Source organism: Urocitellus parryii, chromosome 2 (assembly GCF_045843805.1).
Source record: "Urocitellus parryii isolate mUroPar1 chromosome 2, mUroPar1.hap1, whole genome shotgun sequence".
NCBI lineage: Eukaryota > Metazoa > Chordata > Mammalia > Rodentia > Sciuridae > Urocitellus > Urocitellus parryii.
In genome coordinates, this window is record NC_135532.1 from 36,644,434 (window position 1) to 36,670,886 (window position 26,453).

Consider the following 26,453-nt stretch of genomic DNA (forward strand, 5'->3'; position numbering starts at 1 on the left):
TATTTTTAAAAATTAGATACTTCTACCTCTCCCTTTTGTACTTTAGGGAGTAGTAGCATGTTCATTCAAGGAGAGGGAGGCCTGGAAGTAGGGAAAGAGATCTTTTCTTCAGTTTTAGTCTCTGTTCTTTTTCTTTAACTTTGTGCTGCCTGTACAAATATTTGGTTTGTGACAATTCATTGAGCTGTATGTTTATGACTTGTGCACTTTTCAGTATGTGTCTTACTTATAGTCTTCAATCAAAAGAAAATAAAAACATAGAGAACTTATGGGCTTCATAGTACAACATTGGTTCAGTTGGATGGGAGGTGGAAAGATTCATTACAGCCTTTGACTCCACATAGCCGTGGTTTAGTATTATCGAGCATCCATGCAAATTTGGATATCATGCAAGCCCTCCCCATCTTCCCTCTGGACCAGGCAAGAAGGAAGACCAATGCCAAAAAGGAAGGAAGCTGAGTTTCAGAAGAACAGTTTTCTCCCTTTCTTATCTGATCCTAGTAAAAGACATCTCCTAATTCTCAGAAGAGGCTGAATGGCTTCCAAAAAAAAAAAAAAAAAATCTCAGATTTTGTCTTTTACAACAATTAAAAGGGGAGGAGGAAGTCTCTGGTATATGGAATGTAAGTCAATGCAGCAGGGGGAGAAAGTAAAATACAATCTAAATTTTAACAAGGCAAGGAAAAACTACTCACTTGAGATACTTTTTTTTTTCAGTGTATAACTGCATCCAATTGAGCAAAATTTGTATGTTAAACATTATAATTGAACATAGACTTAGGGAACATAGACTGCTAAAGAAAATGTGGATCAAAAGGTATTCTACCCCATGACCTAAATATCTTGACTTTGCTGAAGACTGAAATATAAATTTTTTACTTTGAAAAGTAACTTAAGGAGATGGATATGTGTATATCCCATGCTGAAATAGAAGGCTGCTCTCTGTAAACATGCAAATGAACAGCAATCCTATTCTAATGGCTATTATCAAGAATTGTGAAGGGGCCATTTGTCATTTCTGTCCATGTTAATTTGACATACTACCACTCAACATACTACTACTTTGAACAAAGGTCTGCAGTCTTGAGTCCCAAGATACAAATCCTTTTTCTTACTCTCTGAATGACCCCCTAACTTCAAAAGCCTGCACATGTATAGATTTTATAGCTATTTAAATGCATAGATCTTCTTTGAAATATTCTTTCATTGTTTCCTTTAAGTTAAGCCCAGGCCATGCTTTCATACTTTGTTCTTTCATTTATGTTATTAGAAGGATCAAGAGAAAAAAACCCTCTCATTACTACAAAAAGGAAGAAATCACTTCAGAAATAATCACATTCATTTTGGTCTTTTCGTATAAACATAATCCTTTGCATCTCATTAGCTTTTACTTGGTGCTACTGTATTATATTTTGCATAAAGAATTGGCAGTCTGTGAGTGCAGATGAAAAATTTTCTCACATTTCAAAGGGGATTATAGATCCAAAGGTACAAATCAGTTTACTCAATAATAAAGCAACGTTACTTAGTTTTTTCAAGAGGAAATCTGAAAATTATCTGATTCCTGTAAAGGGTAAACATCTCAAAGTGACTTTTTTTTTAAAGGCAGAATCTTGCCAGGTTGCCCAGGATGGCCTTGATCTCCTGGGCTCAAGTGATTCTTCTGCCTCAGCCTCCTGATTAGCTGGGACTATGGTTATATGCCACCATGCTTGGTCAAAGTGACCTTTCTGGCCTGAGCAATGTGCCTTGGCTGCATTTTGGACCAGTCATCTGACATGTGCCAAATTCTCATTTCATCTCATCATATGAGGAGTAAAGTTCTGGGGCTTACTGTGAAACCACCTGTGATTCTACTACCTCCACCTGCACCTCTGGAGGCAATGTCCCCCAAGTGGCTATGAGCATTCTCTTTTCAGATAGAGAAACATGAAGACTGGGATGACAGAGGTAGAGGTTTTTCAGAGAAACAAAATGCTATGGACCGGAACTGCCTTACCTATTAATTCAAGAAGGGCCTGAGTTGGAAAGAGCTCATGAGGTAAGGCTAGGTATAGGAAGTTCTTCAATTTCTAGGCATTATTGAATATAATCAATTATTTCTAGTGAATTTGGGACACCTACTGAAAGGATGAGAGGAGAAAGGCAGCCAGTAATGCCACCAAGGTGTTGGCCATGGAAGAACTGGGTCAGTCTCCTGTCCTTAAAACGTTCACTCAAAATAAGAGACCAAGAATAGCTAAAGCAATCCTTAGCAAGAAAAGTGAAGCAGGAGGCATCACAATACCAGAGATACCACAGAGCTACAGTAACAAAAATGGCATGGTATTGGCACCAATGTGATTCAGAAAAATAAGAAATTATATCCCATCTAGGTATGATATATCAAAGTGCATAAATGCATTCTACTGTGGTGTGTAACTGATTACAACAAATTAAAAAATGTGTTTGCTCAACCCTTCCCTGGCTGAGTGAATGCAGAAACTCCAAAGGCATCTCTTACACATTCAATGTTGAGAAGGAAGTCATATTTTCACAGGACCACGAATTTTAACAACCTAAGCCAGAATTGGAGGGTGGGAGGGGAGAATGTAGGGGAGGTGACAGAGGAAGGGAACAGATATCTTCTCCAGGCAACAACACATACTTCACAATTGTCCAACACATGAGCTTTCCTGAAGTTCCTTTTTCAGAGTGAAGATTACACAGTACAAACTCCCCAAGTGTGAAGGAATAGAGCCAGGAACCTTTAATAGCAAGTTCCCCAGGTTAGAACCTCTTGAGACATACCCTGGGGCCAGGGGCAGTTAGTGGGTGCTCAATGTGGGGGGAGGGCAAAGGAGGAGGTGCCTAGGTTTACTGAGGCCTGTGCCACTGCAGCAGAATGAAAACAGCCATGGAGAAGAGGCCCTCATCCTCCTCTTTTGTTCGGATGGAGTATGCAGACATGGTGATATGGTCTGGGGCAGTCAAGGCCACTGATTTCTCCTTGTCTCTAACTGCTGGCTCTTTAACAGGGACCAGAGTTTCTGGCAAACTGATTTGCTTCACAGTTTCCCTAGACAGACAGACAGAAAGATAGACAGACACAGCTCCCCGGGTACCTGCAGAAGGATCTTGTTGCCGTCATGGTCCTCGGTCTGCCAGCGACCCTCACTGATGGGGCTGCAGGGATTGGGCAGGAGAGGGACCAGCTCGCCTATGTCTTTGACTCGGAACTCCAGCAGAGAGGAGTCGGTGGGCACTGGGTTCTGGTCACAGGGCAGTCTTTTCAGGGAGAACTGGATGTCTACATCCAGATTGGAGAAGATGGGGAAGATGCAGAAGTCCGCTTTCCTCTGGCTGGGGCTCCGGCGCAGGATCAGCTCGTACAACTGGAGGCTGTCAGCGTAGCTGTCGTGGCGACAGTAGATGGTGAAGCGCACGATCTCCTTGCCGTAGTGCACAGGTCGGATGGCCCACAGAGGGGTCCCGGGGGCCAGCGTGAAGAAGTCCTGGCTGCAGGGCAGGTAGGGCAGGAACCTGCCCTGCACGCGCTCCGTGTGGTGGTGGCGCCAGGGTGGCCGCTGCAGCATGCGGTGGAGCTGCAAGATTTGCTCCTCACCATATTCCTCTTGCAGGAACAGCACCACCGCCAGCGCTGGTTGCGCCCCCTTTGGGGGCTTCCTCCGCCGACGCCCAGCCCGCCTCTCAGACACCCGGAACAGGGGAAGGTCAGGGTGGATCCATGCCAAGACCTTGTCGATGGCCTCCTGCAGCGGCTGGGATTCCCCGGGGTCTGCGATGATGTGTATGCTAACCAGGAAAGGGTCTTGCGCCTCTTCCACGGAAAGCTCACCTGGGAGCACAGATACAAGAATGAATGAGAACGATTACTCCGTTAGGGTGCACGGTGACAACAGGCGCCACCTTGGCAGGAAGAGAAGCTAAATTCTAACTCAACTGAATCTATGATATATGACTTTCTGACCCCAAGCTAACATGCAAAAACCTATGACAGCATCCTAGCATCCAGAGAGGAAGGGGCTGTTGCTAGGAATGGTATCCAAGTGGAGAGTCTTAAGGAAACTTTGGGGCCCGCCACGTCATCAGCTTGGGTGAACAGTCAAGGCTCTGCTGATTTGAAAGGGATAACGAGCTCAAAGAGAAGATGCTGTGTCACCATCATCTGCAGGCCATTTGGTACTGCCTAAAATAACTGTGATGCCTTACCCTGCAAATGGTTATGGTTTGGATAAGGAGAGCCCCAATACTCCAGTGTTAATGCAGGAATATTCAGAGGTGAAATGATTGGACTGTGAGAGCTGTAACTTAATCTGACAACCTTAGTTTGAATGGACTGGGTGGTAACTATAGGCAGGTGGGGTGTGACTGGGGGATAGGTGGATAACTGGGGGGTGTCCTGGAAGGGTGCAGATTCCCTGTGACCCCTTTCCCCACCCTATCTCTGCTTTCTTACCCTGACATGAGCCAAGCAACTTTCCTCTGCTGGGTCATTCCCCATGATGTGCTGCCTCACCTTGGGCCCTGAGCAATGGAGCCCCAAATAAACTTTTCCTCCTCTATGGCATTTTGTGTGTGTGTGTGTGTGTGTGTGTGTGTGTGTGTGATGGAAAAGCTAACTAGACATTTCTAGTACCACAGCAGCCCTCTGGTATGATGAATTTTTTCTTTTTTGCTCAATCACTTATTAGTTATTTAGTGCTTCTTCCTATATGCCTGGCACTGAGCAAGGCACGGGGAATACAGAAGAGGACAATGTGCTTGCCTTTCTGGAGAACACTCTAATTGATGACAGGGGACAAGTGCAGTGTCCTTGCTCTCTTTCAGAGCTCACTGGAGCAGTGGTTAGGGGTGGGGGACATGAGGAGTCTAGTAGTGCCCAGGTCAGGCTGTCTTTGGGGACTCTTGTTGGGCCATGTCCCCCTAGTGGCCTGTATATTCTGAATGGGTCAGCTACCTCCTTCAGTCCTCTGTCAGAACACCTAGAAGCATCCAATGCAGCTGTGAAGATGACTGTGCAACTTGGTGACATATTCCCATGGGGTGTCCTATGTGCTGGCCATAGTGGGACATTCCTAACTCGGATAATTACACCTGGAAAAGGCTTGCTCTTTCAAAAGATACTCTTATTTGCCTATTTTTATAAATTTTACACAAATTCATATAATTTTTTTTGATCAAATCTAAGAGCAATGAAGATCTCTTTAGGCCAATTGTGATTATCTGTTACCTAGCTGTCTTTACCCATGAACCTCACAAAGTCTACTAGGGATGTTAGGCAGAGAGTGACCAGTGGTCAGTAATGTCTGCTAAGTGTGATGTGCTAGTATGAACTGTAAATCTCAATCCATTCACAGGATCAAAGTTGTTTTTTTTTAATGTGTGTGTGTGTGTGTGTGTGTGTGTGGTAGGTAAACAAGATATTCTGAGTGGGACTGAGTCCATTTCACCCATGTGCACCTGCAATAACAAGGCTTTGATTTTGTTGGATCAAATATGCCTGAATTTTCACCTGTTAAATATCTCACTCAAACACAGTTCATTTTGTTGTTGCCTTCACTCTCATTCACTCAGTCACATGTTTCTTGAGCAATTGATATGTACAAGGCCCTAGGGACACAAGGACGCTGGCACCACTGAGGACCAGCTGGGAGTGTGTTTATGTAGACTCTGGCACAAACATACTACCTCAGAATTGTGTAGTGCATAACCTGCACAACCCCAGGCAGCAGCACTTGAAAAGAACCATAAACTGCAGGTAAGAACTTCAGAAGTTCATTTAGGTGGGAAACAGACATAAAAAATGGAAATTCACTCTGAAACATGCCTATAAGGAATGCAATAGAATAACATCTTCGAGTAGGAGTCAGATTCTGAAATCAATGCCAGATAAGGATCACCTAAAGACAATACTGCCACTGAAAATCCCCTGAATTTCCAATAAAGTTTTGGGTGGTACCGATCTACAACAAGACAACACAGCCAGATGTGCTGACGTTTCTTTGGTTGAACACCAGATGAAGTACCCAGCTTGCTGCAGGGCTGCATATAATAGACTAAACTCTCCCACTCAGAAAACCAAGCCCTCATCCCTCTATAAGAGGCTTTTGGGAGCTGAGAGGCTTCTGGAACCTAAAGATGACTAAAGTGTTCCCAGTTTTCCATAATCACAGACTAAAATGGCAGGGGAATTAATTAAACTGTCCCCCTTTCTCCTTCCCTCTCTCTGGGGAAGAATTAAGCATGATGATGTGATTCTGAGAGAGGAAAGAGCAACTCTTTCTCTCCAGGACTCCCGAGAAGGCTTCCTAGAGGAGGCACCATGTGAACTGGATCTTGAAGGGTAAACGGCATCTCACTTATAATAACCTCAAATGTGGGAGAGATTCCTGTGGGAAGAGGGAGATTGGGAATGAAGGTGCAAAACTGTACAAAAAAACAAGCACATTTGGAAGGGGGTGGCGAGTCGTTCTGAAACATGGCAACAGATGCCACTGGAAAACTGAGCTGGAGCCAAGTTGTACGGGGCGTCAGCTCAGTTGGGTGGGTGACGGAAGGTTTCAACACAAGGGTGTCAGGATCAAGTCAGGGAGGAGGCTAACTATAGGTAAAATAAAGAGCTAAGGGGTCAGCAAAGAGTCCACACAACGGATAACAAGACCTGGCCACAGGCTGCATAACTGGCCTGAGCTTTGTGACCTACCTGTATGCTCACTCTTAGCTATGTGACTTTATAGTTCCTCCTACTAAATAATGTGACATGTACCCCCCCACTCTTTGACCTGGGATTAGATGACTTGCTTAGGTTTGGCAGAGAAAGTGAGTCGTGACGTGTTTTGGCTGACCTCCTGTGCTTCTGCTGTTTCTACAAGAACATGCTCTGGTTGGCCTGCTGGTGCCAGGAGGAGAATGAGACACACATGGAGCTGTCACCCTAGCTGAGCCCAGTCTTGATCCCATGACTCTCAGACGCCAGAGACACGGGAGGAGCCATCTGGCTCATTCTGGTCTAGATTCTCTGACTCTAGGTGCAGGGGGCAAAGCAAATGACTTGTTCCAAGCTATGAACCTGAGTGGGAGTGGACGTTGCACGGCATATTTATGGATGCTGACAGAATCAGTGGCTAAATAGAAGAGGCACGGAGTCATGGACTATTTAGGAGGCACATGGTGACAGGTCCAGGAGCCCCCAGGCACGGGGAGGGATATGAGGGAGGAGGAGGAGAGGAGTGTCCTGTGGTGTTTCTGGCTGAGTAAGTGATCTGATGTGATGTTTAACTGATAGAGGAAACAGAGGCAGAAGCACAGGAATGAAGAGTCCCATTTTGGCCACTGGGCTTGAGATGTGTGGATCACTTCCAGGAGGGATGTCCTTTTGGTAATCAGACCTTTGCATTGCTGAGGTGGTGGGTTGAATTTAAGGAAGGATCTGTTACCTTTAGACCATATCCTTGTTTTTATACAGTTATCTGGGAACTGTGTGCCCCCATATTAACGCGAATCATGAAAATTCATCGCAATGACTTGGAGAACGATCAGAACTCAGGGATTATTTGGCTCTTGCTTGCTCTTTCTGCCTGCCTGGCTTCTTTCCATTTCGTTGGACGTTAACACCACCATCAGCAGAAGTGCAGTGGAAGCAAAGTAGTGACCAGGCAAACCAATGAAATTTCCCCCAGTCAGTCACTCCATTAAAGGGAGAAGGTGTCACCATCAATGACGTATAGATCTCCCTCTTCCATGATGCCCTGAACTCCCAGTACTGGAGACCCATCTTTGGTAAACTTCAATGAATGTACATGGAAAAGGACAGAAAGGCTTTGAGCAATCTGAAGGTGAAGAAATTTGCCTGAGCAAATTACAGATGAGTTCCATGAGGGGAAAAACAAAAGGTACATGGAGTGAAGGAAAACAAGTTGTGAAAGCATCAGGTGGTCCCTGTAAGATCTTGACCCAGCCAGGGACCCAGGTGACCCGATTGCTAACATGCATCCTTTCCTGGTGTTCTACACACATGAGCTTTTTTAATCCTTGCAAAAACCCTGGAAGGGGGTGTTATTACTGTCCCCATTTTAAAGAGCAGGAAATGGAAGCACAAAGAAGTGAAGTCACTTGCCAAGGACACACAGAAGTAAGAAGTAGCTGGACATTCTCTGCAGCATCGAGATCCGTGGGTACCAGGGCCCCCTTCTCTCTGCTGAATCCATTTCTCAGCAGAATGACCAGCTGCCACTCTCAACCACTCCAGCCACACTGCTACCCCCTTGCCCTTGCCCCTCTCTGTGACTCTCCCACCTCCTTCTATTGGCTGCTTTCCTGGCCACCAGCCAATAGCTTCATGTCTTGGACGCTCATTTACATCTCTTTCTTCTGTTCCTTGGTCTCTGAGGCCAGAAGCTGCCTCCCTGCTGGCACAGGCCCAGGTCTTTTTATCTCAGCGCTGCCCTGTGGGCAGCTCAAACAGGCCCCCAGCACAGTGGGCGCCCTGGTGAAAGAAAAGCAGAACACTGACCCTGAGAAAGCCCGCCGCCAGGGGAGGGAGAGGCCTGGGGCGTGGAGAGGCCCTGGGGGAGGTGGCATCTGAGTCTCCCAAACAGAGTTGTCAGGGCGCTCAGCCTTGTGCCACCTCCAGCAGTCACACAAAGGTTTCCCGGAGAGCAGTAACAAAGGCCATGGTGAGGCCTGCCTGGGTGAGTGAGTGCTTACAGCTCTGCAAAAGGGCAGGATGCCCGGCCTCGCACGGGAGCCGGCCTACGAGGCATTCCATCAGGTCCAGCGTGCCCAGCATCTCTGGCTGCAGCCAAGAGCAAGCAGGCAAGGAGAAGCAAGAGCCGGTCCCCTCTGCACTGCATGAATCAGGGAGATGGAAGGGGCCAAAATCCTGCCCCAGGAGAGCGAAGGAGAATGGGCAGTGCATTCATATGCTCGGGCCACTGCATGTGACCCTGAAACACAGACTCAAAGAACCATAGAAAGCAGCCCTGAACTGTCGTCGGGTGCTAGGGTTACACACGCCCCAGGGAAATCTGCCTGTGTGGAGCTGAATGGGAAACCAAGTATTTGAGGGGAAGGAGAGAAAATGTGAATAATTAATTGTCATGAAAAGCCTCTAGGCCTCCCTAGAGAAGCTGAGGCAACACATCCATGGGATGCGCTCTGCCTTTATCATATCTATTACCTGTCTTCTCCAAAGACCTCAGAGAGCACCTGTTCAGTCTGGGAAAAAGCAGACAGGGACTGGCAGCAGGCAGGCCCTGCCCACGGCTGGCTAGAGCACGGGAGCCAGTCACAGGGTATCAACCAGGCTTTCAAATGAGTGCGTTTTCCAGAAGTGAGGAGGAAGCCTCTCGTGTGATTGACACGTAGTGTTTCCTTTGCTAATATAAAACCGAAATAATTTGAAGGAAAGCAGAGCAAGGTCATGCCTTCTATGAGGCAGAAAGTGCACAGACAGCCTGGGTATTTGTCACGTTTTTCTCCTTTCCTGTACATATCCTCTTGCCACCTAAATTTAGCAGCAGGGGAAAAAAAAGTGTAGATAATATCAAACATTTATTAAATGCTTACTATCTGCCAGGCACTGTCTTAGATGCTTCATATATATTTATCTCACTTAATCTTTGAAACAATGCTAGGACAGAGGCCTTGTCTCTCCATTTTGTAGCTGAAATGTAAACTAACTTGCTCAAGGCCATTTGGCTAGAGATGGGGCTGCCCTAACCCCAGATCTGTCTGAACTCTAAATGTCTCCCTGACCCCTGCGTCATGCTCTGTCACCTCCCAAGCCCACCATCCTTAAAATTAACCTGTTTTTTTTTTTTTTTTCTCCAAACCTTAGCTTGCTTTGCTGAGGCTCTGCCCCTATGGTTCTGCTCCTTCAGCCAATTTGGGTGGGTGATCCTGCAGTGAAGAGAAGGACCGTGTCGCTTAGGTGGAAATCCTGCGCTTGAGTGTTATGGAGGAGGGGGCAGGGGACCAAGGCCCTTCTGGATGGCAGACTGCCACTTGGTAACCTCTGTGCTGCCTGCACCAGGGCCCCACACCACCACCCTCTGCAGCCCGGGACCTGTCAGAAGCCTCGCCCGCACTGTCCCCCACCATCTGGTGCCTCCCAGACTGGTCCACCTGCTAGAACTGGCAAACCGGTTTGTTCCTAAAGCACCTGTTGCCTGAGAGCAGGCATGTCCACTTGAAGGTCAAGGTCTCTCATTCCGATGGGATTACCTGCACTTGTCTTAGGATATGACAAGTTCAACTACCTTTCTAGAATTTTTAAGCAACTATTGATATTGCTGTCATCTTAACCCAGGTTGTCACTGACACTTTGCAAATCAGTTGCAATAATTTATTTAATCAAGGAATGTTTATTGAGCACATATCATGCTCTAGGCACTATGGGATGCAATGGAAAATAAAAAAGTCTCTGCCTTCATAGAGCTTATAATCTAGTGGGGGAGACAGACAATAAACAAATAAATATATAAGATGAAACTGGGTGGCTATAGACACTTCACTAAGCAAATGCATGTTCAATGTGATTATAAGGAGACATTTCTAAGGCAGCAGCCATAACCATTTATCCTTTACTGAATAGATCACCACACATCTTTCTAGTGCCCAAAATACTGCTTAACACCTCAGTGCCGCATGAGCCCCAGAAAGATGCCAGACTGCACAAGGGCATGTCCAGTTTCTATGGGCCGCCTGGTTTAGGGAAGCCAGCCCTAGATCCTGGATTGAGGCCCTGTAACCTCATACGCATAAGGGTGAATAAACTCTCTATTTGCATTTCTAAAGCCCCACTCTGTGTCAATGAATAGCTCCCTGGCCTTAGATACTGGCCTGCCAACCAACCCACAAGCCCTGGTGGCAGAAAACCCAAGGGAGGTGATGGTGGTGATGGTGGAGTGTCAGACACACAACCAAGATATGTCCAGGGCGCAGGCTGGCCCTGTGAATCAAGATCATGTCAGAAGACATCAGGGAAAGGCTCCAGAGGGCCACCCTACTCTGGCCCTCCATGAAGCCAGAATTCCAGAAATAAATGCCCTTGGGAAGGGGCTTCCAAATTCCTTCCTGAGAGAGTCTATTCGTCTGGAATGCAATGAGTACCCTGCCTTCATTGCTTTTTTCATTTCTTTTTTTAAAGCCAGTTCTTTGAACCTCTGAACTAATGAGAAAATGGTAGGCAATTTTCATATCCTACCAAGATTTAAGATAAAAAAAAATCTCAGGTTTTCTTTATTTTCAGTAGTTTTATAATTTAACAAGATTGGAGATCAGCCTGCAACTTTGAACTGCCAATCAAAGTGGTAAGGCTGGTCCCGATGCCAGACCCAGCAGGGTCAGAAGCAGTGTTAGGAACTGTGGAATGTGGGAATGTGGTGGCACTGAGGTGGCATACAGGGGATATACACTGAGTTTATAACATGGATAACAAGATTTTCCTCCCTTGGTCTGAATTTCCAGATCTATTGCCTACCTGACAAATCGAACATTGGCTGAAATGGTTAAGCCAAAACCTGGATTTCCACTTGACAGAAGAGAACACTATGGGATCTTTCTGATGCTTGGGCCCTTTTAAACTTTTGTAAGTAGATGCTTTGCCATAACTGCAGCTATTTGACTGGTCTCAATTTTTCTCATCTGTTGCAGAAGCAATAACCCCTGTTGATTCACATTCCCAAACCAGGACACTATTCAGAAATAAATAATATAGAGAGAAGGCAGATAACTTTAGAGACCTGTGTTTTCTTCCACTTGCAAGAGGACCACCCATTTCACTTTCGAGGTGTGTCTAAGCTTCAATCAGGGCCCTATTCCTGAAACATATGCTCCTGATGGGAGGAGGAAGGGGTAGTAAAATCCAGAGACCAACCAGAAAGACATGACAAAGACACTTTTTAAAATTCTGATGTGGTTTGACATCGATTCTGTGAGAGGACCAGGAGGTTCATATGTAATGAGCCTGTAATAAATTCAGCTAGAAACCCTTCAACAGATCTAGCATATTTGTGCAAGTCCTTAGGACTATGACGATTTTGAAGGTTTCTGAGATGGTGACACAGGTCTGAGACACACCAAGGACTCGTGCTGAATGACGTGCTAAGACCCTGTTTGTATAAAAAATTCAAGGGTTTGAAAGGCCTGAGAAAACCATGGCATTTTACACAGATCCTTTCTTCTGCTCAGGGGTCTTAATTCTTTCTAAACCACTTCTGTGCTCCTCAATGTCTTTGGTAAGCAGAGTCATCCTGAGAAAGTCCAGATCTCAACACAGTCCTGTAGATGTGGAGGTAGCACAGTGGGCTTGGAAATAACAGGACTGAAATTAATATTCATTTTGCTTTAAGAAATAAGGCAATTCCACCCAAACAAAACAAGAGACAAAAGAAGAGGAGGTTAGCCAAATCCTCTCCCAAGGATTTGCTCATCAGGGAATTCCAGGCCTCTGGGGCTTCCTCTAGAGGTAGACGGAGGGTCCTACCAATTAAATTAATGAAGATTTATTTTAAAAAGGAATTTATTCTGGCAGGATGTTGAGAAATCAGACCAAACAATGATTACCTATTACATCTGTTCTAAGAAAAGACATTATGCCTCTGCTAATAAGATATATCCTGGATGCTAGAGCAGAAAAGTCAATAATGAAATCTGGCACTGGCTTCGCCCAGGATTAAACTAGGAATGTAGGAAACGGAACTTGGGAACTCACTTTTTTGGCCTAAAATTCAGTGGAATATTCAAATGCTTTGCCAATTTGAAGATGATCTTTACCTGTCAGGAAACTGATTGGTACAGCAGTGTGTGTGTTTCTATCCTTGTTTCTAAGTTTCCTTAGGAAATATGGACTTTGGGGCCCATTTGAAGAGCAAGCTTACTGGACATGACTAGAAAATTAAAAGTGAGACTTTTCACTCAGGCCCCTGGTTTACAGGGGAAGTCAGGCAACTTGCCCAAGTTGGCCATTTAGCCAACAGCCTGTGCGGAAACACAAGGACCATCTCCCGGCTCCCACTTTGGGGCTCCGACCTTTATATCTCAGCTGTCTCAGTCCTAAGGTGTCCAAGCTAAAGGTTCCAAGGACCACAAAGTAGTAGGAGACACACCCTGACCTTGTCCTTGAGCAGTTTACTATCTGCGAGGGCAAGACATTCTCATAGGACAGATTAAAGAGAAATACCAATGTAAGTTCCACATGTTACAGTTTGATATGTAGAGATAGTTCACGAGCTTTCCCTTCTCCTGGGAAGTTTTCTACTCCCTGTGACCCTCCACTTATAGAGACATGACTGTCCACTGCTTCAGGGGGCCATGGGAAAGATAAACCCAGTTTTCAAGTTTCTGAAGTTATTTCTTTGAACTCACAGCAGACGAAACAGATGGAATGGCAAGGCTCTTTATTGCAAGAGCGAGGCTTTTGGAGACACCAACTGATGGTGACAGCTTAAACATGTCATCTCATAGACCTTGGAATCCAGTCCAGGTGATCTCTGACCTCACACATTTCAGCCTCACGATGCTCCAGACTGAGGCAAATTGCAGATGAACTATGGAATCACATAGAAAGCCCAATTCTCCCCATAACAGACAAAGCAAAGGCTTCTTGTGACTATTCTTGCTACAAAAAGGGAAAACCAGTCTTCCAAACACAGGTTGAACAGCTCAACCTCACTACCTTTATGAGCCCATAATAATGTCAGAAGATGTTAGGGTGAGATAAAAATAAGAGAGGGAGTGAAAACAGATAGAACATTCCTTCCCTTCCATACCCATTGTGTTGTCCAAAATAGCAGTTTAATAAATATGCAGAAAGAGAAAAGAAAGGCAGAAGGAGACCGATGGGTTTCTCTTAGCATTATTAGTCCATTCTGAGTATTGGAGGCCCTCGGTGGTTATGATCTGTCTTTTTGCATAATATTCCCCAAATACTTCCAACTTATTATCCCATCAGACATTAAAGACAGCAGTATAGATACTGAATAAAGATAAAAACTGCTGGAGTGGAAACACTTCCCATAAAGCCTGTGCAGAGCAATGATGGTTTTGCGATAGCCATTACTATTGCCTGAGGTGGGACTGGGAGTGAAGTGAATACCACACTGTCAGTGAGAGAAATGAAAAGACATCAACCTGATGATCTCCAAAGCCTGAGAATCTCCCTGTTCATAATATTCCACAAAGGAGCAATTCTGTCCATTGTATATAGCATTGTATATATGCACACACACACACACATATAGTGTATTATATAAATACATAAATGATATATATGAGATACACACATATGTCTACATACACACATGTACACACACATACCTCCTTTTTGTACATTAAACCACAATTTTTATGAGACCCTAGCTTGTTAATAAATCAATGTGAGAGTAAAATGGCACTTTGGGAAAATATCAGAAGCTTTACAAACTGCATATCTTTTTATCCCAGCAATTTCACTTGTAGGAGTTTATCTTCACAATGCAGGATGTTCACAAAGACTCAGTGCAAAGATGTTCTTGGCAATAGAGTTTTGTAATAGTGAAAGAGTGACTAGAGCCCATATGACCTACACTAGGGCACCGGTGAATACTGCACATTGCAGACACACAATACGACACACACACACTGCTGTACAAGTCAGTTTCCTGACCAGTAAGGATGCTTGTAGTATAGCTGGTGAGGAAGTTAGACTATAAAATGCACGTAATGCCAGTCTGGGTAATGATAAATCTATCTATGGGTATATAGATGCTCAGAAAAAAATCTATTAAGGCAGTCACCAAATCATGAATAATGATTGTTTCTGGGTGAGTGGTTTATCTTTGTCAGTTTGTATTTTCTGAATTTTCTATAGTTACCTATAGTTACTATGTATTACTCGAGTAATAAAAGTTGCTCTAAAATTAAGAAATGAACCAGGCACATCGAGGGCAGGTGTGGTGGCAGCTACTCACTCTGTGCCCCTCCTTTTTCCCTCCCTTGGGGGACTGATGGCCCAGGTAAACCAGATGTCCCTGAAGTGGCACTTCAGCTTCTCAGGGGAAATGCTGTCAGGAAAGTCTGTCTCCATTTTTCTTTCATATCCTGGGTAATAATCGACACCTTCTATGTGGTTGAAGTTATACAATTAAAACTTATCTTTGAAGCCAGAAGGACTACACCATATTTTTTTGGGGAAACGGATGTCAGTGTAGCAAAGCATCAAAGGGGTTGTCTGTTGTGGTATATGGTCCTCGCCCTTTGATTTCCTGATGCCTATCTTTGCTTATTGCTTTTTTCTTATCAACTGTCAAAGAGTAATATAGTCTAGCTTTTCAGGCTCCTATTCAGGAAAAACATAGACTCTACACCATCAAATAACCGTCTAAATGCACAAATGTTTTTGGCCTCAGTTGTTTCATTTATCTCATTGCAACCCTCAGGATCCTACAAGTAACACTGCCTCCTGCTTCTCAAAAGTCCCAAAACGTAAGGGACATATTCTGTGTTTTAAATGAATCATGCTTAGTGACGGAACACAATTTTTTTTCTAAAATTATTAATAAAATAATTCAAATATTTATCAAATGAGAAATTCCCATCCAGATGTTATATAGGACCTAGAGTCCATAGATTACAGTATTAAATTGGAATCTAACTGTAAGGAGTTTAGATAAGCCACATATAACAGGGATGATTAAAGAGCAGTTTTGATTAATGAGGAGATGGGCTGGCTTAGGACTCCTTAAACTTTCAGTGTATGCAACTTATTTGGCTCAGGGGTGGGACCAGGGATTCTGCATTTCTGTGATGATGTGGTGGCTCATGGACCACATTCCAAGCAGCAAATTTTCTAGTTTGGTAATTATATGTGTTCTTCTAAGCTAAGAACACCTTCTCTGGGCAGCTGACAAAATGAGACCAGTGGGATACCCAGTCCATTTCTGTGTTCTGTGGTTCTGAGGCTGCAGATAAGTCTCCTCTTGAGTAGTTGCAATACCCAGTCATGCCACAAATGGTGCTTTCAGGCCTGTGACCTTTTTGTTAGTGTCACCTAGAAGCTACATAGCTCCAATCCTAACAGGAAGGTCCAGGAACATCCTGGTGGCAGAAGGCCTCAACATGTAGGGTCATGGGAAGAGCTGTTTCCAGCAGATTCATCTTTCCCTGGTTAGGACAAGCTGGAGTGCAGCCGTTGTCCTCTGGCATGGGAAGAAGCAGCCCTAAGGGTGCTCTCCCACTCAGCTATAGGCACAGCAGTTGTAGGTATCTCAGATGCCCAGGCCAAGGAATGCAATAGAAACTTCTGAGTAAAGTCTTTAATCCTGTATTCACTTTGGAGGGAAGAGTGGATGAGATCAGATTGATCTGTCCATGTGCACTGCCTCTTAGTGGTTTCCCACTGTCTTTGCAGCCATGGCCATATATCAAGATGACTCAGAGCCAATCCAGCTGTGCAGCACACCCTGAATCTCTTTTGGGAATAATGCTACGTGTGGACACTATTATTGTGCTATAACATGGCCTTCGACACAAATGGGAAGACTTTTTATTTGGGGCTCATTTGCTGAAAGTTGCACACTCAACTTTGTGGAGTTGGAAGCCTATGATTTTCTTCCATGTGGAAATGAATACATCATTGCTCCAATGCTTCAATTTGTTTCATGTCAACTGTTGGGTTTATAACAGCATGCCAAACAACATCACTAGTATTATTAATAAAGCTTTTGGAAACTGAGGAAATAGAAATAGATGAAAAAAGTGAAAGAGCTGAATTGAGATACCCCAACAAGTAACTTTCTCTAGGAGGCCATGTTCTAATTTAGAAAATATTGGTGACTTGTCTGCAGTTAGCAGGGGTGTGAAGCTGCGGATGGAGTAGGTAGAGTTTTTAGTTTACCCAAAGCCTGAGCACATTGCCAACTCCACGCTAACCACCAAATTAAACTAGCTCAATGGTTAATACTGTTCTTCATGAAGATTAATGGAAAGAGAGAGAAATTAATGATCTTTGCCCGGATCTTATGGAATAAGACTCTGAAATAACATTCATTCTAAGAAACATATGGGATAAAGTATTGTACACAGAAGGAAAAAATGAAAATTATAACGTCTATGAATGGATCAAAGTTAAACTGACCACTGTTATTCTTCCAAAATACTGATCTTCCTTTTCAGGGGACATGATCAAAACTGGCTCTACAGTGAACAAAACTGATCGACAGTTATCTTCTCTAATAAAAACAGAAGCAAAATAACAAATATTCCATTAAACCAAGACTGCATTTAGCTCTTGAACTTGGGAAAATCACATCTGTTCAGATATTCCTCATCAGTGATAAGTTCTAGAGTTCAGAACAGTCTCACATAGAACCAGTTCATTCCTTGATGTGTCCTTGACACAATGAAATTCTGCTTAGTGTGTTGCTTTTCAAACTCCTAAATTACATCACAATGAGCTCAGGTTTCTCTCCAAAACACTAAGGGATTGTACAAATGTGGTCAATGCCAAAATCAAAACATGATGCCTCAGTAGAAGAAGAAGAAGAGCTGAAACAGTAACTGAGAATTAAAAAGAGCTGATAGTATTTAATTGGAGGGATACACACACAGGAAAAGAGATCCCCAGGAGGTAGGAGATGTTTTCCCAGGAACAACAGAGAAGAATTAATTGACAAGCCCTTATATTGGCTCCAAACTAGTTAGAGGGCCTTACCATCAGCTGAGATGCCTGGATTTTTCAACTTGAAAAACACCTGTGATCCACCTGATCCTTTTCCCTTGAGATGAGAGTGTGTTCAGAGGCCCAGAGCACCAGCTGGGCCTATTTGGGGCTAACCTCAAGGGAAGTTCACAGACATCATGATCCTAGGAAAGCCATAGGGTGTTGGAATAACTTTCAGTCACAGCTAGCAGCTACCAGCAGCTCAGAAGTGCTTGAAATATCCACCTTCCTCTAGGCCTGACAGGAGCGCCTGCAGGATGGGGTGAAACCACATCCTTAGCACTTTTGATTGACATTGCCAAACTGCCCGGTCGGGAAACCCAGAGTCAGGGGCTTCAGGGCATGAAACCCTTGACTCAGTAAGGGCCAAAGACCCTTCGAGATTACTTTCCGCCATTACAGCAATATTTAGAGTTTCCTCACAGTGCGGTTACATTAGGCAGAAGATGATTGGCTTATGGATATTGTCTTGCTTATGTATGATTGATGGGCATGTCCCACTCAAACCCTATAACCGTTATGTGCACTCCAAAAATAAACTGAGCTACTGGACAACGACCTGGGTCTCCAGCCAGTTCTCTCACCAGCTCTGGAGTCTGTCTGTTGACTCCGCATCTCTATCCCCCGAGACAAGGTAGCTGAGTGACCATCGACCATGAAGGGACTTAGGAGCACATTCAATAGGGTACAACTCCATTGGACCTACAGCCCATGGAAGCTCTGGGGCAGCAGTGAGGATGTGAGCAGGGAACAGGGCCTGAGTCCCTGGAAAGACAGCTCAGGAAGTTGGGGAAAGAAAAATATGGAAAAAAGGAGAGAAAGAATTTGAGGTCTGAGCAGGCTGAAGAACAAATTTAGGGACTCCTGTTCTTTTCTTTACACAGTTTATGACATATTCCCAGGCTCAAATCAGCAAAGCACATTGTCCATGGCCATTCCTCCCTAATTTCCTCAGACCAGAGAATTTCTCAGAATGTTGCCCAGAGGCTGGGACATACCCTCTGTATCATTCGATTCATCTTTGACCATTTTGTGGGTATTTTTGTTCTGGGTACTGGGGATTGCATCCTCCGAGGCCCACCGCAGCTGAGCTATACTCACACCTTTGTATTTTGAGAGTCTCTTGCTGAGTTGCCCAGGCTGGTCTTGCACTTGCAACCTTCTGCCTCAGCCTCCCAAGTACCTGGGATTAGAGGTGTATACCATCATGACCAGCTTCCACCTATGCTTTGAGAAGTACTGAAGCCAAGTTATTGTCCTGGAGCTGTGGGAAGGTGGACCAAGCAGGGCTGAAGTGTGGGCAGCAAGCATGGGCCACAGCTGCATGGAGCCCACCAGCCCAGGGAGGGTGAGCCCATGCCAAGGCAAGCCAGGGTGCACCAACCTGTAAAACTGCAGCAGCCTGAACTGGTGGATGCCAAGGCCTGTTCTGCATAGCACCCATGGGCCCTGAAGCCCTGAGCATCCATGGTCCAGTGATCTCAACCTCTAGCTTCCCCACAAGTGGTAGGAAAGTAGAAGTGGAACTGACCTGAATGGGATTGCAGGGTTAGCCAAGTGCACTAGTACTTTCCCAAACCCTGATTAGCATCAATCTGGACCAATAGCATTGACCCAAGCATTAAATAAACCCCTAGACTAGCACACTCAGGGGCAACCGCTACTGGGTCTCCTCTCACCCTGTGGGAGTTCTGCTTCCATTGACACTTTAACAAAGCCTACTTACACTCATCTTTGTGTGTGAGTTTCATTCTTCAAATTCGTGAAATAAGAACCCAGAAGGAAGAAATCGGTGGTGAGCTTCTGGGGTCTGCTGCAACACTGGAGGGCACAGCCCGCCATTAAGGGCTGCAACACGGTTCTTGGCTGCAGAGGTCTGCAGCTTGTGCGGTCCCCACCTGCCAGCCACAACAGTAGGAAGGACATGAAGCCACAAGGCATTCCTGCTGTCACCAGCAGTTTGTAAGGTGCCAGGTAAAGAGTTAGTGACTATCCTCACTTTTGAGGTGGAACCGTTTTAGGACTGCAATTAGGAGGGCAAGTAGAGAAGGTTCCTTCAGAAAAACCTCAGATAGAAACAGTTCATTCTTTGATGACACCCTATTGGCATGATTCTGGAGCTAGATATCCTTAAGACACATTATATGATCCTAAAAATGTTTAAGCTCCCAACATCTTCTAGGAGTAATTCTTCAAGTATGATTAAAATCTTTATTTAAATGGAAATATTCAATCACACCTGATGGGAATTTCATTAGTATTATGTGGCATTCTTGGTATTTTTTTCCTGGCATAATCGTTGTTTGTTTTATCCTACTTACAAGAGTTCCCCCTTTTATTCAAATCACTTAATAATGCAAATTGTGCCATTATGGTATGGCTCCATGATCTTCTCACCAGATTTCTGGAACAACAACCTAACAGTCTGAGAGTATAAATTAAACTCAATTTTAGGAAGTATGGGGACTTACTGAGATCACCTGGGAACCAACACTATGTTTAGCTTTTCAGGAGGCATAAAGGAGAAGCCTGGCCTCTCTGGTAATCGGAGAAAGGCAAATGGACCAGGTGTATCTGGGAAAAATTCACCCAAACAAAACCAAGGCCCTCAGCCACTCCCACCAGAGTCGGATAGCAAGTGACAGAGGACGTAGGCAGTAGAAGTGGGATTCTGGGATCAGTGAGGCTGAGGAAGAGGATGATGCACAACCAACCCCATGCCCTCTCCTGCCCTAGACCTGGGCATTTCTTTATGGGGTGGGGGAAAGAGCAGCGCTGTCTCTTCCTTCAGTCTCTCTACCGTTACTGACTCAGAGGCAGCTCACAGTGTTGAAAAGCTCCGATGGCTTCTTGACAGCCCTCACTTAGGGATGAACATTAGAGGCCTCCAGATTTTTATTCAAGAGAGAACAAAGAGAAAAGGTACAGACTGCTCCCTCCTCTCCTCCTCCTCTCTTCTTTGTTCGCTCTGTTTTTAGAGGAGTTTCTAAGATGTTCAAAACTTAGCATTCTAGAGCTTCTGGAGGGTCCTTAGGGGCATCCTGTCTAACCACCTCATGCAACAGAGGAGGAAACCGAGGCCTAAAAGGAGTGCTATTGTTGCCCTTGATAGGGGGCAAACCCCAGGGTTCATGGGCAGGAGGCTTGGTTCCCAGTGTGGAGATGTGGGAGGTGGTAGGACTTAAATGGAGAGGCCTACTGAGAGGTAAACAGGTCGTTGGGGGTGCTGTACTCGGAAGGGATTAATGCAGTTCTTGTGGCACCTCAGTTAGCTCCCCAGTTGTGGGTTGCTACTAAAGAGCAACAACCAGTCCTCTGGGTTCCTCTCTCACCACCCAATTTCTTCCTCATTGTAATGTCGTATGAGGACCTTGACAAGCCAAATAGATAAACCTGTGAGCTAAATAAACCCCTTTTCTTTATAAAGTGACCAGTCTCAGGCATTTTGTTATAACAAAAGAAAATGGACTAAGACAGAAGGTAAATGGTCAGAAAGCATGTAGCTAATTTGTGGTTGAACAGAACTAGAACTTACCTGTTTTCCATATTTTTTTACTGTTCTATTTATAGTTATACATAATCATGGGATTAGTTGTTACATCTTTATATATGAACACATATAATAATATGATCTAGCCCACATCATCCCCCCGTACCTCCCCTTTCCCTGTCTTCCTCCCTCCCCTGGTCCCTTTCCTCTGTTCTACTGGTCTTCTTTCTATTTTTCATGAGGCACGAAGACTTATAACAAGTCACCACACCACTCTTCTGTACCTCTCCCTTAGAGATGACCTTTCTTTTGTTCCTATCAAGACAAGCAGCATGAAAAGGCAGCCCCACCCCCCGCATTTTGAAGGAAAAGAACCAAATAGAGTGACTGGTGTTCTTTGCAGGCAGCTCTCAAGGTCATGCCTGGTAATGAAAACCCAGTTGCAGAAAAACAGGCATCAAGCTCGGTACTGAGGCTGGCGAGCCCAGGAAGCTCCTATGAGCTTATGACAAACAGGTGAAGGAATGTTGAGTAAGGACCCCTCACAGACGCAGGCAAGTCAGCCCATTTTCTAATATGAAATGATCAGCACGATGCCTAAGTCCCAACCAGGAACCAGGAGTCATTCAGAAACAGGCCGTTCCATCGAGAGAGGCTGACCATGGAGGTGGAAAGACAATGAGGTGCAGGTGCGTTGCTCCTGGACCAACAGATGGGGTCTGCAGGGCAGCCCTCAACCCTGCTGGCCACACAGAAGAGTGGCCTAGCAATGGTGCTTCAGATCAAACAAAAAACTTATCACCCTTCTCTCCTCTTAGCTCCTTGAGTATGATCATATACAGTTTGTGGAAAAATGTTATTTATTTGTTTATTTTTGGAATCGGGGATTGAACTCAGGAGCACTCCACCACTGAGCCACATCCCCAGCCTATTTTGTATTTTATTTAGAGACAAGGTCTCACTGAGTTGCTTAGCATCTCGCTTTTGCTGAGGCTGGTTTTGAACTTTCAATCCTCCTCCCTCAGCCTCTCGAGCTGCTGGGATTATAGTCCTGCACCACCGTACCCAGCTGAAAAATGTTATTTTAACAATCTACTTGGAAAATACTTTTTTTTTTTTTTTTAAGGGTGGATTGAAGACTCCTGACTTAAACTTTTTTTTTTCTTTTCTTTTCATAAAGTTTACTCTGTTATATTCCACTGACTGCTCAAAGGGCCTTCTCCTGCATGCGGGTAGGGGCAGGATTTATGCTCCTAGCTGGGTGCTGATGCAGGCAAGACCCATCAGTATCCACTCTCCTTCTTTACTACCCGAAATGCATTAGGGATAGCAATGTAGTCAAAGAAAACAATGCTGTCCAGAACCCCTTGTAACTAGAGATAAATACGTAACCAACATCTAGTCCAAAGAGATAAAAGTAACTGCTGGGTAGAGTCTTTGAAAGACTCCTTAAAAATGACCCAGCTGGGAACAGTGGCTCACACCTGTAATCCCAGCGGCTCAGGAGGCTGAGGCAGGAGGATTTGGGATTCAAAGCCAACCTCAGCAACAGCAAGGTGCTGAGCAACTCAGTGAGACCCTGTCTCTAAATAAAATACAAAACATGTGGCTCAGTGAGCCCCTATGTTCAATCCTCAGTACAAAAAAAAAAAAAAGAAAAAGAAAAAAAAAGGATGACCCAGCCAGCAAGTGCCCTCTGATCTTCCTTTTTCTTTCTTCTTGCTGAGAAAAGGATGTAATGGCTATGGTGCAGGCAGCCTTATTGTAACTCTGAGGCAACCCTGAGGATGGAAGCCCAAAGCTGAGAGTGGTGTAGCAGAATGACTGGAGGAACTCCTACATCAGACCTGCACTTGCCTCCTCTGGGCTTTTTTTCTTAAATGATAGAGGAAAACAAATCCCTACGTGCTTAACCATTTTTTTCTTTGCACTTGTAACCAAACACATTTCCCAACCAGAACACACACACACACTCACACATGTACACTCACCAAGAAGTCTCATCTCTGAAGAGTGAGGCAGAACTACAATATTTAAAGGAGAAAGGAAGAGCAATAACAGGGTATTGATCCCAGCTGTACTAAGAGAATTTCCAACGCAGACTGCAATTAAAATAACTGAGAAGAAAACATCCCAAACCAAATTACCAGTTTCGCTGACTAGGGAGGTGCTTTGTTGTGACCCAGAGGACTGATTTGAGAGCTTTGAACTGAGCAAAGGCTTCATGCAAGTGTTTTAGAAAAATCATTCTTAAAGAAATGTAGCCTCTGGGCCAAACTAAGTGGAATGAAAATGGCGGCAGGGAGACAGAGTTCAAGAGGCTGCCTCTGGTTTCAGGAATAGAAAAGCTCCGGGGGGATGAGTGCAAATCACTGGAGCATTATTTTCATGATTACTAATGGTTCTTAATAACTATGGGGCAACGTTGGGTCTCTGGTTGGCTAAAAATGATCAGAAATTGCTCACTGCAGTTATACTAATAACTAAATATAATTTGACACTAAATTACAATTCTAGACATGCAGCTTTCCCCTAGTCCCTTATTGCAAAGGGAAACTAAGCCAGAACATCAATAAATAGAATAATCCAATTAAGTGTCTCTCCACTGGGGAACTGTTTAGAATTAAGAGTTTTAACAGGATAGTGAGATAGGGCAGAACAATTCAGTATTTACTGATTTAAAAAAAAAAATCAAGGCTCTTATTGCAAATTTTATTTTTTTTTTAATTTTAAAGTAAGGGTTGAATTGATCTGAATGGCTTTGATATAGTGGTTTTAAAATCTCTATAAATTCTTTATAGACACCAGCCATCATGTATCATGAATACATTTACTTGTATTTTAATATTAAGTATAAACACTTTAAAAAAAATGTTCAGAGCATCTTTATAAGCATATTTCGTATCTTTTTTTAACCACATATAATGTTCACTTGTAATATAAGAGTTACAAATACAGAAAGATGGTTTGGTAGAAATATCTACATTCTTTTTAGCCACATTTAAGTGGAGGAATGAGAGCTAAATTGCCTAATGAGAGTCTGTGATGGTGGTGTTAACACACTAGCAGGATTTGTGTCAGAGGTGGACATTTCTTCCACATTAGGAGACAGTGACATTTGCCTACAGAGGCAGAAATACAAGGGAAGACATTTGCCCAGAGATGAGGTAGAACAGACCAAAGGGCGCAGTGGCTGTGCTCTGAGTTTCCTGTTAGCCTGTGGGAACAAGATGCGGCACTGGATGGAGGGGGCCCAATGGCTGAGTTAAGGCTGCTCTGGGAAGGTGTTCCTAGAAGCATCTGAAAGCAGCTGGTCAAGCCTGGGGCACATCCTTCAATCTGAGTTTCTGCAGGCGCAGGAGGGGCCTATCTGGTACTGAAAACAAGGTCTGATCAAATTCTCCAGGAAAAGCCTCCAGTCTCAGGGTCCGAGGTTCCCATATTGTTCTTTGTCCAGGACCCCTTTGTTGATCACTACTTCCGATTCAACATACAGTACATAGATGTCCCCTGTGGCATTGACCCCGAGGGAGACTGTAAACACAACGCGGAAAGACATTTAAAAATACTTACTGCTGGTGGAGGACAGGTGGCTGTAGTCAGACCTGAAACACAAAGAGCTCCGTATTAATAGGAATACACGTCATTTTTGTTGATCTGCGTGACTTCTTCAAGCTACAAGTTGAAACAGTGGGGACAGCATTTGACTGGTAAAGAAATGTCACCACTAGAAAACTACCGTGCTGAGGTTCATTCTGTGCAAACTATAGTTATGTCTGAATTTGAAAGCAAAAATTTGAAGGCACTTGAGAAATGGGGCAACGGGGGTGGGGGGGTCCTTCCTATAGGCTCTGTGGATTCCTCTGATGAGACTATGGGACTCTCTTAATTTGCTGGCAAATTTTCAAGTGGTTTGTTTTGCTGAAGAGAAAGGCCCAAAGTTTTCAACAGATTCACGCCTCCCCAAAGACTAACCCACTGCAGATAAGCACCTTTAAATGTTCCACCACACCATGGGGAGTGTTTATTTGCCGATGTCAGCCAAGGATCTCTATGGGAGGGGACAGAACCTTGGCTGCTAATTTGCCCACAGAACCAAAGACACGGGGGATGCTTCCATGGATTCCAGTTCCACTGAGAAGAAATCCTGCTGGATATTAGAGTAACGGGATGTAGGCTATGGTAGGGGAGCGAAAAAGCAGGGTTAGGGCTCTGTGAATGGCCCATTTGGATTTTATGCTGAAAAACCTGCGGCTGGCATTGAGCCGTTATGAGAATGGGAATCCGGCCAAGGATCTGCCTTGCTTAATCTCTGCTAAATTTCTGCCCTACTTGCGTGGTTGTTAAGACTTCCCTCTCTGGAAAGGAATTTGGTGTAGAAGCTATTTCTTTTCTCCCCCCCAGTGCCCCATAGTTATTCTCGGTAGGAAATTAATCACTTAAGCGCATAGGGATTTATTCTGCCCGGGTAGATAGGGGACATAGTTATGCAAATAAACTGCTTAATTATGTTTAATTTTATAGATATACACTCCTTTTATTTCCTTGGTCTCATGTTGCCTTTCTGAATCATCCAATTTTCCTTCCACTGAGCTTCTTACCACATTAAGAAAGTACATACAAAACTTAAAGAAAAAGAAAAAAAAATCACAAGAAGCATGCCTCTTACTGGTTAAAATAACCTGCATCTCTCAGACCAAATGCACTGATTTATTGCAGAGGAACCAAATGAGAGAAAAACAGCATGTGGTTTTCTCTTTCAAATGAAATATTTTAGTAGTCATAGAGTCATTGAATTTTAAAACTGGAAAGAATAACAACTTCTATCATTTGCATATCCCTGTACATATTACAAACTGCCTTTGCACATATCTAATTCAGTTTTTAATTGGTTAACTGAAAAGCAAAAGAGGTACTATTTGTAAGGAGGCAGGAAGTGAGAACTGATAAGGGTTTGGACTCAGGGTGCAGGGTAGGTAGCAAGGGATGAGCTGGGAAGTAGGATGGTTTGGCTAGGGAATGGCGACATGCCTGCTAAGGGGGGATGAAAGCATCAGTGATAAGCAACCTCCTGAAATCTAGCATATGTAACCCCAGCACTGACACTTTCTGGAGCCAGGCAGGGCATAAATAAACTTTAAGACAATACTTAGAAATGGAACTATGGAGAAATGCCGTGAATGCCCACCAAAACACCCCCTGTAGTAGATGCAACAGCAAAACCATTCTGTTGCAATACGATCATCTTAAGATGGCCAG

General features: G+C 44.3%; 1 protein-coding gene across 1 annotated transcript in view; it reads right to left on the bottom strand.

The window, feature by feature from the left end:
• Fam124a (family with sequence similarity 124 member A) overlaps positions 1–26,453 on the bottom strand; it is a 53,965-nt gene that overhangs the window by 20,810 nt on the left and 6,702 nt on the right. Inside the window, exons 2-3 of the mRNA XM_026393706.2 lie at positions 24,768–24,799; positions 3,105–3,838 (exon numbers count right to left, since the gene is read on the bottom strand). Of these exons, the coding sequence (XP_026249491.2) occupies positions 3,105–3,838; positions 24,768–24,799 (766 nt within the window). The remainder of the gene's footprint in view (positions 1–3,104; positions 3,839–24,767; positions 24,800–26,453) is intronic.